Source organism: Pseudophryne corroboree, chromosome 6 (assembly GCF_028390025.1).
Source record: "Pseudophryne corroboree isolate aPseCor3 chromosome 6, aPseCor3.hap2, whole genome shotgun sequence".
In the NCBI taxonomy this organism is placed as follows: Eukaryota; Metazoa; Chordata; class Amphibia; order Anura; family Myobatrachidae; genus Pseudophryne; species Pseudophryne corroboree.
This window is the reverse complement of record NC_086449.1, coordinates 517,018,147-517,032,784: the sequence shown is the minus strand read 5'-3', so window position 1 is coordinate 517,032,784 and position 14,638 is coordinate 517,018,147. Positions and strand designations below refer to the sequence as shown.

The 14,638-nt window shown below is 43.4% G+C and overlaps 1 protein-coding gene across 2 annotated transcripts in view; it reads right to left on the bottom strand.

Moving 5' to 3' along the window:
- Nucleotides 1–14,638, bottom strand: part of PTPRR (protein tyrosine phosphatase receptor type R) — a 415,965-nt gene that overhangs the window by 50,704 nt on the left and 350,623 nt on the right. For both annotated transcript variants that reach the window (XM_063927466.1, XM_063927467.1), the window contains 2 exons: nucleotides 9,290–9,369; nucleotides 4,232–4,369 (listed from right to left, as the gene is read on the bottom strand). In XM_063927466.1, coding sequence (XP_063783536.1) covers nucleotides 4,232–4,369; nucleotides 9,290–9,369 — 218 coding nt within the window. The remainder of the gene's footprint in view (nucleotides 1–4,231; nucleotides 4,370–9,289; nucleotides 9,370–14,638) is intronic.

The following is a 14,638-nucleotide window of genomic DNA, read 5'->3' as shown; positions in this document are numbered from 1 at the left end:
GCATGCCAGGCTATTGAGTCCATGTGATTCTTTTTTTTGTCAGTATGATTTATTCTTTTAATTTTTTATTTTACAAGTAATGTGAGTGGGACAATGGGCAGTAAATTGTGATCCAGGAGGTGGTAGTGGGGTGAGGTTGGGGCTGCCTTGGCAGTTTCAAGGCCTTCAGACTGACCCCAAAATGAAGGGGGCAGTGACATGATGGGGGCAATAATGTGCATAGGGTCGGCCTGACCCCTAAATCCACCCCTACTAGTGTTTGGTGTCTTTTTGCCTAAAATGTCTTAGTGCGATATGGCTAGGATGCACCAGGAGACTTTGCTGATGTGACTGAGTCTGTATATGTACCACAGAACTTGGCATAGAAAAAAGCTGCAGCTGCCGTTGCTAAATTGTAGCACTTCGTATGCAGATTCAGAAACGCACACAGATATACAAGTGTCATACATGAAATTAATCAGCACAGTCACCTGGTGCATCCTACTGTACTTTTATCACGTTGTAAATAAGACACATTTTCAGCAAAAAAGATGCCCAAGTTATCAGAGTCTCATGGGACCTGGGGCGCTGAGAGGGGCTGTTTGGTGCAACTTGCAGCAAAGATTTAAGGGGCACATCTGTAAAAGGCAAAAGGCAAAAGCAAAGGGAATAGGTAGCATATCCACAGCAATAGAAGATAATTCAGATCAAAACCAAATAAAAATAGGCAGAGAGAAGAACATAGCTAGGAACAGGAAAAGCACAAACAAAACTCTAAAAGCTATGTGTGCAAATGCTAGGAGCTTAGGAAATAAAATCCCAGAACTAATTGCAATAATGACAAGGGATGATCTAGACATTGTGGCAATTACAGAGTCATGGTACAATGAAAATCATGACTGGGACATAGCTATACCGGGATATACTTTATTTAGGAAGGACAGAATTGGAAAAATCGGAGGAGGGGTAGCAATGTATGTAAAAAAAATGCATAAATACTACATTAATACAAAGTATTGAAGAAAAAACTGAGGCCCTTTGGGTGACCATAGAAACAGGGGAAAAGTTGAGTATTTGTATTGGCGTGATATACAGGCCACCAGGTCAGGAAGAGGAACTCGACAAGTACCTATTGCAGGACATAACTAAAATGGCATTAAAAGCAGAGGTAATAATCATGGGAGACTTTAATCTTCCTGATGTAAACTGGGAAGTGTCTGTTGCTAGTTCCACTAGAAGTAGGGACATTTTAAATTCCCTTCAGGAAGCATCCCTCCATCAATTGGTGAGGGAGCCCACTCGGAAAGACGCTATATTAGACTTAATACTTACAAATGGAGACAGAATATCGGATGTAAAAGTGGGTGAAAACCTGGGATCCAGTGATCATCAAGCAGTATGGTTCAGCATAAAGACAGAGACTGACTCATCCCATACAAAAACAAAGGTGTTGGATTTTAGGAAGGCTGATTTTGTAGGGATGGGAAAATGTGTAAGCGATTCTTTGGTAGAGTGGAGGAACTTGGAAGCCGTGCAGGAGAGGTGGGAAACATTAAAATGCGCAATATTAAAGGCAACAGACCTTTGTATCAAAAGTGTTAGGACAAACACAAGGAAAAGGAAGCCAGTGTGGTTTGCAAATGAAGTAGCAAATATTGTGAAAGCAAAAAAGATGGCTTTTAGGAAATATAAGCAGACACAAAATAATGAAGACAAAGAGATATATCTTGTTAGACAGAAGGATACTAAGAAGGTAATCAGATGTGCAAAGGCACAAGCTGAGGAGAAAATGGCCCAGTCAGTGGGTAAAGGAGGCAAAACTTTTTTTAGGTATATAAGCGAAAGGAGAAAAACAAAAGGCGGAATAATAAAACTAAAGACAGACACTGGGAGTCTTGTTGAGGGAGACAATTTAATAGCGGATCATCTTAATAATTATTTTTGCTCAGTATTTACTACTGAGAAAGAGGGGAAGGGGCCACAGTTAAGTTTCAGGGATATTCAGGAAAATGACACAAGTACATTTACAGAGGAGAAGGTCCTATCAGAACTCTCAAAGCTGAAAGTGGACAAATCTATGGGGCCAGATGGGATACATCCAAGGATACTAAAAGAACTTAAAGAGGTGCTGGTAGCACCACTGACAGAATTATTCAACCAGTCATTAGCTACAGGAGTAATTCCAGAGGACTGGAAAAGAGCAAACGTAGTCCCACTGCACAAAAGTGGAAGCAAGGAAGAGGCAAACAACTACAGACCAGTGAGTCTTACATCAGTAGTAGGGAAATTGATGGAAACACTCTTAAAAGAAAGAGTTGTAGATTATCTTAAATCCGGCAATTTACAGGATCCCAAACAGCATGGATTCACTGGGGGGAGATCATGTCAAACAAATCTTATTGACTTTTTTGACTGTGTGATTAAAGTGATGGATAAAGGTGGAGCCATGGATATAGCTTATCTAGACTTTAGTAAGGCTTTTGACACTGTTCCACATCGCAGACTGCTAAATAAACTTAAAAGTTTGGGATTGGATATTAGGATTATTGAATGGATAAGATCTTGGCTGAAGGATAGAAAACAGAGAGTTGTGGTAAATGGAGTGCATTCACAGGAGGGAAATGTTACCAGTGGAGTACCCCAGGGATCTGTACTTGGACCAGTGCTTTTTAATATCTTTATTGGTGACATTGCAAATGGCATTAAAGGGAAAGGATGCCTTTTTGCAGATGACACAAAGGTATGCAACAGTGTAGACACACCAGGTGGGGTAAAACAAATGATTGAGGATCTAGGTAGACTAGAGGAATGGTCAAGAGTGTGGCAATTACAGTTTAATGCCAAAAAATGCAAAATCATGCACTTGGGTCTCAAAAATCCAAAGGCTAAATATAGTATTAATGGCACTATTCTGGAAACTACTGAGGAGGAAAGGGATCTAGGAGTCACTATTTCAGATGACTTAAAGGCAGGTAAGCAATGTAACAAAGCAATGAGGAAGGCTAGTCAGATGCTTGGCTGCATTGGGAGAGGAATCAGCAGCAGAAAGAAAGAAGTAATAATGCCACTGTATAGGTCATTGGTACGGCCTCATCTAGAATACTGTGTTCAATTCTGGAGGCCATATCTTCAAAAGGATATTAATACATTAGATACTGTACAAAGAAGGGCAACTAAAATGGTGCATGGCCTACATCACAAAACATACCTAGAAAGACTAAGAAATCTCAATATGTATAGTTTGGAGCAGAGAAGGGAAAGGGGGGACATGATAGAAACTTTCAAATATATCAAGAGTTTTAACAAAGTCCAGGAGGGAAACATTCTCCAAATGAAGAGAAGCAATAGGACACGCGGACATGCACTGAGACTGGACGGGGGGAGGTTCAGGGGAAATTTGCGGAAAAATTACTTCACAGAAAGGGTAGTGAACAAGTGGAATAGCCTCCAATCGGAGGTGGTAGAGGCTAAGACAGTAGAGCAATTTAAACATGCATGGGATAGACATAAGGATATCCTTACAAAGAAATAAGGATCAATTAAGGTTAGAGATAAAAAATAAATAAAAAAAAGGGGCAGACTAGATGGGGCAAGTGGTTCTTATCTGCCGACAAATTCTATAATGTAAAAATGCATTATTTTATAATGCTAAGCTGCTCCCGGTGTGGCCCCCCCCGTGCATCTAACCACGTAACCTGATTTTCTTCTCTTTGTAATACTCTGATGAACAATATTATTGCCGTATCCTTTCAACAATTGATGCTATAATATTACTTTTACACTGTCGCTGGCTGTTATAGTTTAAGGGGTCTATTTACTAAGCCCTGGATGGAGATAAAGTTGCTGGAGATAAAGTACCAGCCAATCAGCTCCTAACTGTCATTTTTCAAACACTGGCTGTAACATGACAGTTAGGAGCCGATTGGCTGGTACTTTATCTCCAGCGACTTAATCTCCGTCCAAGGCTTAGTAAATAGATCCCTAAAACCCTTATTACTCTCTGTCTACAGATTGTGGTACTACTTGATGGCTATGCGCTTGATATATAACTATGCCTCTTTAACATACAGTCTAGTTAAGTTCTGAAGGCAACACATGAAAAGCACAAATTTGACTTTGCAACTATTTATTTGTATGTCTTGTCTTATTTTTATGCTTTGTTAAGCTGTTCTTGAAAAACAGTAAAAAACACTTGATTAAAAAAAAATGCATTATTTTATGTAAATATATCATTTTAGATAGGTTACTGTACCTCATTTTTTTCTTTCAGCTTGGTGATCATAACAACCACAGGGACATCTTCTTGCCACACCATTTGCCAGAAGTCATTTACTGTGTTAATCATTGGTCCTTGAGTAGCAATGAACTTCTTCTCTTTCCCCCCATAGCCCTGCAAAAGGTCACATTATATTATTATTCTGTGTTTTTATCTATTAAATATCATATATTAGACCGACAGTGACCATGGGGGTAATTCCAAGTTGATCGCAGCAGGATTTTTGATAGCAATTGGGCAAAACCATGTGCACTGCAGGGGAGGCAGATATAACATGTGCAGAAAGAGTTAGATTTGGGTGGGTTATTTTATTTCTGTGCAGGGTAAATACTGGCTGCTTTATTTTTACACTGCAAATTAGATTGCAGATTGAACACACCCCACCCAAATCTAACTCTCTCTGCACATGTTATATCTGCCTCCCCTGCAGTGCACATGGTTTTGCCCAATTGCTATCAAAAATCCTGCTGCGATCAACTTGGAATCACCCCCCATGTCAGCATTCATAATGTCGACATAAGAATGTCCACATGGGGGGTCATTCAGAGTTGATCGCTTGCTAGCAGTTTTTAGCAGCCGTGCAAACGCATTGTCGACGCCCACTGGGGAGTGTATTTTAGCTTTGCAGAAGTGCGAACGCTTATGCAGCAGAGTCCTGCAAAATAGTTTTGTGCAAAACAAGAGTAGCCCCGTAGTTACTCTTCGCGTGCGTTGATTCTAACAACGGAGGGACGGCTTTTGACATCACACACCCTCCCAGCCACGCCTGCCACGCGTTTTTTTCTAAGCACTCCCTGAAAACGGTCAGTTGACACACAGAAACGCCCTCTTTCTGTCAATCTCCTTGCGGTCGGCTGTGCGATTGGAATCGTCGCTAGAACCAGTACAAAACCACAATGGACTTTGTACCCGTACGACGCGCATGCGCATTGCGAAGCATATGCATGCGCACAGGGCCGGTGCAAGGAATCTTTGCACCCTAGGCAAAGCTTCAGCCTAGCGCCCCCTAACCTGCAATAATTTACCATTCCCCTTAGCCTAACCCTAAGCCTCCCCGGCATATTCATTTTCAGGATGCCGACTGTTGGGATACCAACTACATCCCTTTAATTGTATGGGTTTACATACATATATATGCACAGATATACAAATATTTGTATGCTCCTTATTGTGTTCCATCCTCCCATCTGAAAGTTAATTACTGACCAGCATAAAGGGGCTAATTCAGACCTGGTCGCTGCTGTGCGTTTTCGCTCAGCGGGCGATCAGGTCTGAACAGCGCATGTGCCGCAGTGCACATGTGCATGCAAGAGATGCGATCGGCATCTCAGCCCAGCGATCACCTTTGCCTGATTGATAGGCAGAGCGTTTGCTGGGCGGGAGGGGGCAGGCCGGCGGCGTTTGGCCGCCTCTTTGGGGGCATGGCCCAGGCAACGCAGGCGTGCCTGGATCGTACGGGGGGCGGGCCGCGGTGGCTGCGTGATGTCACACGCAGCCACTGCGACCCAGGAAGCGATGAGTAGCTCCCTGCTAGCGCGCAGGAGCTGCGCTGTTAGGGAGCTACTCCTCAGGTACAAAAGCATTGCCGCTGTGCGGTGCTTTTGTACCTGTGCGGGGGAGCAGAGCCAGACATGTGGGGCGGTCTGGCCCTGTGCTGGGAGTCCCCCCGCATGTCTGTGAATCTGATCATAGCACACCTACGATCAGGTCTGAATTAGGCCCAAAGGGCGGTATTCAAATGATATACTGTATCACTCCAAATTTCCTTTCTAAAATGATCCCCGTTATTGCGCATATCGCACCTATAGTAATCAGGTTTAGCTGTGTAAAGGGTTGGGTGCCTCGCTACCCTGGGGGTAGAGATCTGAAGTGATGATACCACGCCCCTGAGGGCAGAAACAGAATGGGTTTTGAAGGGGGTGAAAAGAATTGAATACCGCCCTAAGAGACATCCTTCAATTTTTTTGGTAGATGAATTCAGTGGTGCCCCCCCCCAGTGGCCGGCGCCCCTAGGCAGCCGCCTAAAGCTGCCTAATGGTAGAGCCGGCCCTGCATGCGCAGATTAGCCGGTTTTTTCCACTGATCACTGAGCTGCGAACAACGGCAGCTAGCGATCAACTCGGAATGATCCCCATGGTCATCTAGACAGAGAATATGTCACTCTTCAGCATATTGTCACTGATTACATGTTGATGCGATCACAATGTGGACAATCTACAGATGTGTCCTCTAATAATGTTGCTGCATAGCGTATGCAGCGCCATGACCAACTTCTCAGGGGCATGCATACGCTTGCACCCACAGTCCATACGCACATCACTGAAAATCCACTGGTGCGAGTGTATGCGGCCTACCGGCTTATAACGTTCTTGCAATGCTTGCACCCGTGCATACACATCTATGCAAAGTTATAGGAGGACACATCTGTAGTTCTGAGGGATGCCTAACCCTAACACAACCCTAACTTTAACATTAAAGCCTAACTCTAACCCTTAACCCTAATGTCGATATTTTCTCCCTGTCAGTGTGTAACATGTCAACATTTTGTTCATGTTGACATTTTTCAGATGTCAACATGTTAGATGTCGACATGTTAGCTATATCAACATGACTGTTGACATTCTGCTGTCAACATTATGAATGTCGACATTGTTTATGTCAACATAATTACTGAATACTGTGTAAGAAGCTTAAGGATGTTTTTCCAAATTTATTAAAATCTAGTTATATTAAGTGCTGGGGCAAATAATAGATCATGAGGTTGAACTTGCTAGTATAGAGCATAAAAATCAATAAAAAGGCCTAAAAGTCATGCAGAGCATTAAAAGCTAGTCACAATAATAAAAAATAAAATAAATTATATACTGTATATAAAAATTAAAAAGTAACAATACTTTATATAAAGTAATATGAAGTATACAAAAACATGGCAAAGAAACCATATAAATAAATAAATAAATAAATAAAAAATATATAAAAACCGAAACAAAAGCAGGGTAGTGGGAAAACTAACAATTGCCTGTTGTTTAGTCACACATAACAAGTAATCATTTGCTATTTTGTTGTGTTAGAACATACACACTAGACAAGAAAATTAAAGATATCGCTCAGAAGGGCCATTCTGAGTGCGATCTTTTACAATCTTGTCTACTGTGTACACTCAATGTCCTTGTTAACGACAGCCATGCAGCAGCCTCCCCCTCCCCCCCCTGCCGTCGCTCCCTTCCCCGCTGGCATCGGCAAGTGTGTATGCACTTGCCAATGCCGGCACCCGGCTGGGTCCCTGCTGCTGCCAATATCGCGTAGGTGGGGGCTCGTTTAGTGTGTATGGTCCTTAAGCCTATGAAAAATTAGATGTGTGTGTTTGGGATGCCAATGCGTGCGTTTGGCATATATCACTTTGGCAGTCTACAGTATATGGTATTGGTAGCTACTATTTTCCTTGGCTTGTTTCTTCTGGTTGCTATTACTTATTAATACAGTATTTTTGCTCAGTGTCGTGGAATACTATGACAAACCCAGTCATATGTCAGAATGTAGTGAGCAGAGTGTCTCTGAAATGTGCCTCTGAACTCTGAGTGCTGGCTGAAATGCAGGGCTAGATTCACAATGGACTGGATAGGATTACAGTCCCAGGCCTTAACATAAGAATAGACCCATCATCATATAGCATGTATATAAAATAAGACATTACTGAATGGAAAATACAATACAGAATTAAGAGGAGAAAAACTTCTATGCATGATATCATTGTTAATCTGAATAATCTGTGACTGCCAGGGCCATATTAAAGGACTCATGGTCCTGGGGCTGAAAATGTTCAAGAACCTATTACAAGAAGAAGAAGAAGAAAAAGAAGGGGTGTGACTAATGCTGTGTGGGCGTGGCCAGTGCCCTGTAGATGTGCACCTCTGCACTATTGGTACCAAGGTCTCCCTAAATATGTAAAGGTACGAAAATGACATAATTTTGTGTGGAAAATAGAAATCCAATTTAATGCATATGATTTATGGCCAACTGTGTGGCCGGCTGGTGGCTGGTCATCGTCATGCTTTCATGACGATAGGCCTGCGTTTATGTGGTGCCCTGAAGCTGGTGCTCCATCCGCCCCATTGTTAATCTTGCTCTGGCGACCAGTAGCGGATCTTGCCACGGGCAAGCAGGACTTTTGCCCGGGGCGCCGCCTTCCGGAGGGCGCCGCACCAGGGCAAGATCCGCTGCTGCTGTGCCCCCCCGCTGCCCCCTGCTGCCGCTGGCCGCTGTGAAGGGAAACTAGAGTTTCCCATCGTGGAGAGGTCCTTTACTGTGCGGTGCACGATGACGTCATCGCGCACCGCACAGCAAAGGTCCTCTCCACGAAGGGAACTAGACGCTACGCATCTAGTTTCTCTTCGTGGAGAGGACGTTTGCTGTGCGGTGCGCGATGACCGCACATTAAAGGACCTCTCCACGAAGGGCTTCACAGCGGCCAGCGGCAGCAGGGGGGCACATTTCAGAGCGCTACAGTAGTCTGTACAGGGGGCGTAAATGATCACGCCCCCTGTACGAAGCCATGCCCCCCATTGCTGCCCAGGGCGCGCAAAGCCCCTGTACCGGCCCTGCTGGCGACTGCTATCGAAGAAGGGTTGATTTTTCAATATAACACAAAATAGAAATTTGCTATATATTTTCTCTTTTTTATTGTACGTTTCCCATCTGACAAACGAGCATACTATTAGTGTAAAGGTGGGTATGCACTAGGCAACGTGCTCTATGAGCGACGTTGCCTAGTGTTTCCCCTCCCGGGCCAGGGTGGTCGGCTGCAGTGCATATACACTGAGCGGTATGACGACCTTACAGGTCAGTGATGTAACGCCGTGGTCGGGCCGTGCAGGCAGCTCTCTTGGACGAGAGTCCAAATTGAGCTGCATGCACGGCCGACAGCAAGGGTTGCTGACGATCGTCAGCGGTGGCATACACAAGTAAATGAGAAACTTAATGTTATTTTAAAGTAAAAAACAGAACTAAATATAAAAATGAACATCAAATACTTACGTGGATAAAATTAGCATTTATATAGGTGCTCAATGAATCCTTTGCATTCTTTGGTTTTAAATACACTCTGCTTACTGGATCTAATAAAACAAACAGTAAATAGAGGAATATGAACAATGCAACAAACACAGTACACACACCGACATGCCTCAAGTGTTAATATCAATTTTATTTCAATATATACATAGATACACAGATCACAAAATGTAAATTATATATATACAATACATAGGTGAATCTGGGGAGGGAGCACTTTGGCCCATGCCCCCCAATGTCAATCTAGCACTTGTTTTAATGGAGAACAGCAGCAGCTCTGCAGCTGTCTCCATCAATTTTTTCATAGAACCAGTGGTGGTCCTAGGGGTCCCAGCGCCCACTTGCTGCCACCAAACTGCTACTGTAGGGGCAGGGCCACCATCAAGGGGGTACTATTGACAGAGAGTGGAGGGCCCGGGCCGCTCCACCTATTACCCCTGCCGCTATTAATGCCATTGCTGTCATGCCTCCCTGCCCTGCAGTAAACTGATGGTGGCCCCGTTCTCGTGTCGGCTCCGCCCGCATCTCACATCTCAATGCCCACCGCCTGACTCTCACTGCTGAAGCAATGAACAAGCTGCAGGAAAGAAAGCCCTGCCACCGGTGCCACTGCTGCGCAGCGTGACGTCATGATGTGTAGATGAGAGGAACCGCCAGCCTGAGAAGCAGCGTAGGAAAGAAAGGAAAGAAGAACAAGACGCTGACACTCACAAGTAGGGGGGTAAGTAAGTTTGTAATAGCCAAAAGAGGCTGAAGGGGGCCAGGGGTTGGTTCTGTGTGCAGGCTGTAAGTAACAACGTTGCCTGCTATTTCACCCTGGGTAACTGGTTAGAGACCAGGATGCCTCATATAAAATTGTTTTGTTACTGTACAGTTAAGGGGGTGGGTCTCTGCCTAGTTTGTCAGTCCCGGGCCCCACTATTTCTGATGGCAGTCTTGTGTAGGGGGCTAGGGTCAGCGGGGTGCTGTTTGAGGTAAGATAAAAATTTAACACCTGATTAATCAGTAGGAAATCGTGAAGGATGGGACAGGACCAAAAAATATGGAACACATGACCCACTCCCCCCCACTTTTGCCAACGATACTTAGAGCAGGAGGGCAAAAACGTGTGTAATCTGTCAGGCATGAGATATTACCTATTTAGTAATTTGAATTGATATGCATTTCTGAGTGGTTATTAATATTAATTTTCAAACCAAAGAAATGAGTGTTATATGTTCATACCACTGCGTGATATACAATTCTCTACAAAGACATAGCAAAATTGTGACACCTAGTGGAGAGATCTATCTTGACAACAGTACCAACAACATAATATAATTTGAGCATTGCTGTACAGGACAGAATGTAGACTTTTTTTTTTTTTTCAGTTTACTAACGTGTAAATATTTGTCTATCTCTATCTAGCTAGGAAAAAGATTAAAGTTAAATAGAAATCATACTGATCATGCACATATATTTCATTATGTCAGACTTTTTAGAGCATCTTAATTATTGCAGCTTGCAAAAAAAAAAAACTAATAAAAAACACATATTAACTTAAGCCGTGTTTACCTTGATTCCAATTTGTTGAATTACAGAAATAAACATTGTAAGTTACGTGTAAAAATGTGGATGTGCAATGCATTTATCTATTTGCAAATTCACCTATATAGTATATCCATGCATTGGCGCATGTTCACATTCCATATTTGCCTATGCCTACCTGTATGTGATTGTGGGTCTAGCTGGATAGCACATGGGGTCTTATTCAGATGTGGAGGTGATTATGCGCTGGATCTGTACTGCACATGTTTAGTATGAATCTGCGATGTAGGATGCAGTACGGCATCAGTCAGTGATTGACGGTCTGATATCATTTAGGGGCGGGGAAGAGGGTGGCCACAGCCTCCATTTCCCAAAATGTGTTGACGCAGATGTGGAGGAGGGACGAGGCCAGGAGGATGGAGATTTCCTGGCCTCTTTGTTGAATCTGCACTTGCCAGCCTCCTCAAGTAAGTGGCAGACAGCAGGGGGGAAGGGGGTGTCAGGTGGGCCTAGCAGGCAGCAGTGCCGGTGTGGTCGCAGCAGATGATGATCAGGAGTTTGGAAATCTAGGTCGCAGCTTCGGGCCTATCCAGATGCTGAACATACATTAATCACACTGGAGAAAGGTTATAGAGAATTACTTTACTACTTGTGCCAGTTTTGTGTGTTTCTTTATTTCTTTATTTTTCATACAGTGTGTGTATCTGAGTAGACTTAAATGTGTATTACTGCCCAGCTTTGAATAAATATGAATGGTACAAAAGCTATAGCACTGAAAGTATAGACCAACGTGTCATAGCTGGCAACTCCTGAATACTAGCAAAAATGTTCAACATTTTGCAGAAATAAAGAGGTTCTGTGGCCAAGATGTATTGATGCCCTGGGGGAAGTTTTAGCTTACCACTCCTTGCTACTCCGAATGAGCAATTTACAGCTGTTCACACAACTGACTTTATCTTCACATTACATAGGTTTGCTCTTATATCCCTTTGATTTGGACACCTACAGTATTCGCAGGTTCTGTGGCTGATTTAAACCAGATGAAAAGCAGGCTTGAATCTAGCCATCCACAGAACCTGTGTAAATCACATGTGTCCTGGATTAAGGGGATATTATGGCAAGCCTAGCATTGCAGCAATATCCACCCCCCACTCCCCTCAACACACAAATACACTCCCATACCTTCCTTCCTTCTTCCCGATTTTGGTGGGACAGTCCAATTTTTCTGGAACTGCCCTACTGTCCTACCTGTCGGTTGCAGTGTTCTGCGGGGGTGGTTGGGCATTTCAGAGACCCTCTCTTTCCAGCTGCTCTGCTTAGCGAATAGCCGCTGTGCGCATGCGCAATGTCTATTCAACGGGAGAGAGGAACAGGGAGCATACCAGCTGCTCACAGAGCAATGGGCATGCCCCCACATCGGTGAAAACGCGATCACAGCATTTCCTGTGAGGGCACACTCCCTAGCCACGAGGTCATGACCCCTCATATCGGGTGCGTGACTTAGGCACGCAAAGATGTTCTTCCCTAGACTAGCAGGAAGTTGGGAGGTATGCACTCCCCATTACAGTAATACAACTCCCAGGTTTAGAAAATATGTGTCTCTCTCTTCAGTTGGTGGACAAGTGGCAGGGCATGCTTGGACTTTTAGTTCTACATATAGATACGCGGTTCGACTTTCCTGAAATTCATGGGTTCTGAACTTGGGTTTTAGATGCATGTAAACAGGTCCAAATTACATGAATTTAGCTGTTTTATACATTTTTCTCGATTCTTTTTGTTATCAATGTTTATCGATTTTCTTTTCGATCCTTAAAGGAAACCAAAAAACGTTGATGAAGTAGAGCCAAAACCAAAACACAGGGGTTCACACACATCTCTAGTGCTACATCAGCTACAGAACCATGTGGCCAAGGCCTGATCATGCATTGTTATTGTTACACACAAGTACAGTGGACAAGATATGTACATATCAGACAGGGAGAGTCCTAGTGCGTCTTCCCACAACACAGTACATGCCAGTTGTATGCAGGAGACTGGCATTAAGTAGTGTGTAACAGGTTATGGGAGATTATTGTGCCCCAATGCTGAGTCCTTGTTCCAAATTATGAAATAAAAGTCATTGAGTAGACAAAGTACAGTAAATGAAAGTTGTTTACAGGGGACTAGTACTGTACTTTGCACTACTGTAAATAAAAGGAGCGCAGCAGCCTCAGTGGAAGTCATACAGAATGGAGTGTGGTTATTATGCCTCAAGAGTGAGGGGGATATCCTATTAGCCCCGGTAATTTACCGGAGCTAATTATCCCGCCGGGGGCTATCTAATTAGCCCCGATAAACCGGCATGAGACGCAGCTTATCAGGGATTTTGTTTCACCTGCCTTAGGCAGGCGAAACCATATCCCCGGAAATAGCCCTGTTTTTCTGTGAAAATGGGGCTGTTTCTACTGAAAACACACAGGTTTCACTGAAACTGTGTGTTTTCGGGAGAAAGGGCATTTTTTTTACAGGCGATCAATCAGGATAAACAAAACCAAAGAATTCCCTGGCGCTTATATAGTCAATTATCCTGCTCGTTTTTTCACTTTAATACAAGAATTATAAAATTAAAATTGTAAAAATTATCGCTAAGCTGCTCCCAACCGGTACTACTGAAATACCAAACAAAAATTGGAAGTGAAAAAAGGATATATAATATATCAGGAAGCGCTATGTATAGCGCTTCTTGATATGTTATAGATCAAGAAAAAAAGCAGCAATTGTTTCCCCAGCACACTGAATGGATAACCAGATATAAATCCCACATGATAATAGAATTCAGAGATCTTCGTTACACATATTTGCGCAAATGTGTGGTTAAGCCCCAAAGCCGCATCAAGGCCTCTCTGTATATTTGGGGTCCCTAGCGCTATATCTAGGTGCAGGGTGTGGCACACCTAGATATAGCGCTAGGGACCCCAAATATACAGAGAGGCCTTGATGCGGCTTTGGGGCTTAACCACACATTTGCGCAAATATGTGTAACGAAGATCTCTGAATTCTATTATCATGTGGGATTTATATCTGGTTACTGTTATCCATTCAGTGTGCTGGGGAAACAATTGCTGCTTTTTTTCTTGCTCAGAAATACCCCTTCCTTTCGAGCACCTGAATGATATCACTAAGCTAATTGAGCATTTACCAATCTATATGTCTGTTGTGAGAGGCAGAGAGGTTTCTGCATTAGGAGGAGGTGCAGGCCCTGACATGCCACATGGAGCATTATGGGGTTGCTCCAAGGTAAGTAGCTCTTAGCTTAGACATATGTTAGTAAGGAGCCATTATCATGTGACTCCTTGCTGGTTAATATTAGACCCAGATTGGGGTAATGGAGGTGTGAGGTGTGGTGCCTCTGGACTGGCTGAGCTGGATGGCTTTAGTGTGGCATACCTTTACATTCTATTAATACTTTTCACTTATTAATTTTCTAACACTATTTCTCTATTTTAATTACATTTCATGTTTGTATCACCCCCTCTATAGCTTCGGCTTCCTAAATACTAATTTATTAACACTATAGTTTTTTACACTGGTATGTCACGCTGTGCTTTCTGGCTCATTCTGGTGTTTTGGGGTGCCACACCCTGCACCTAGATATAGCGCTAGGGACCCCAAATATACAGAGAGGCCTTGATGCGGCTTTGGGGCTTAACCACACATTTGCGCAAATATGTGTAACGAAGATCTCTGAATTCTATTATCATGTGGGATTTATATCTGGTTACTGTTATCCATTCAGTGTGCTGGGGA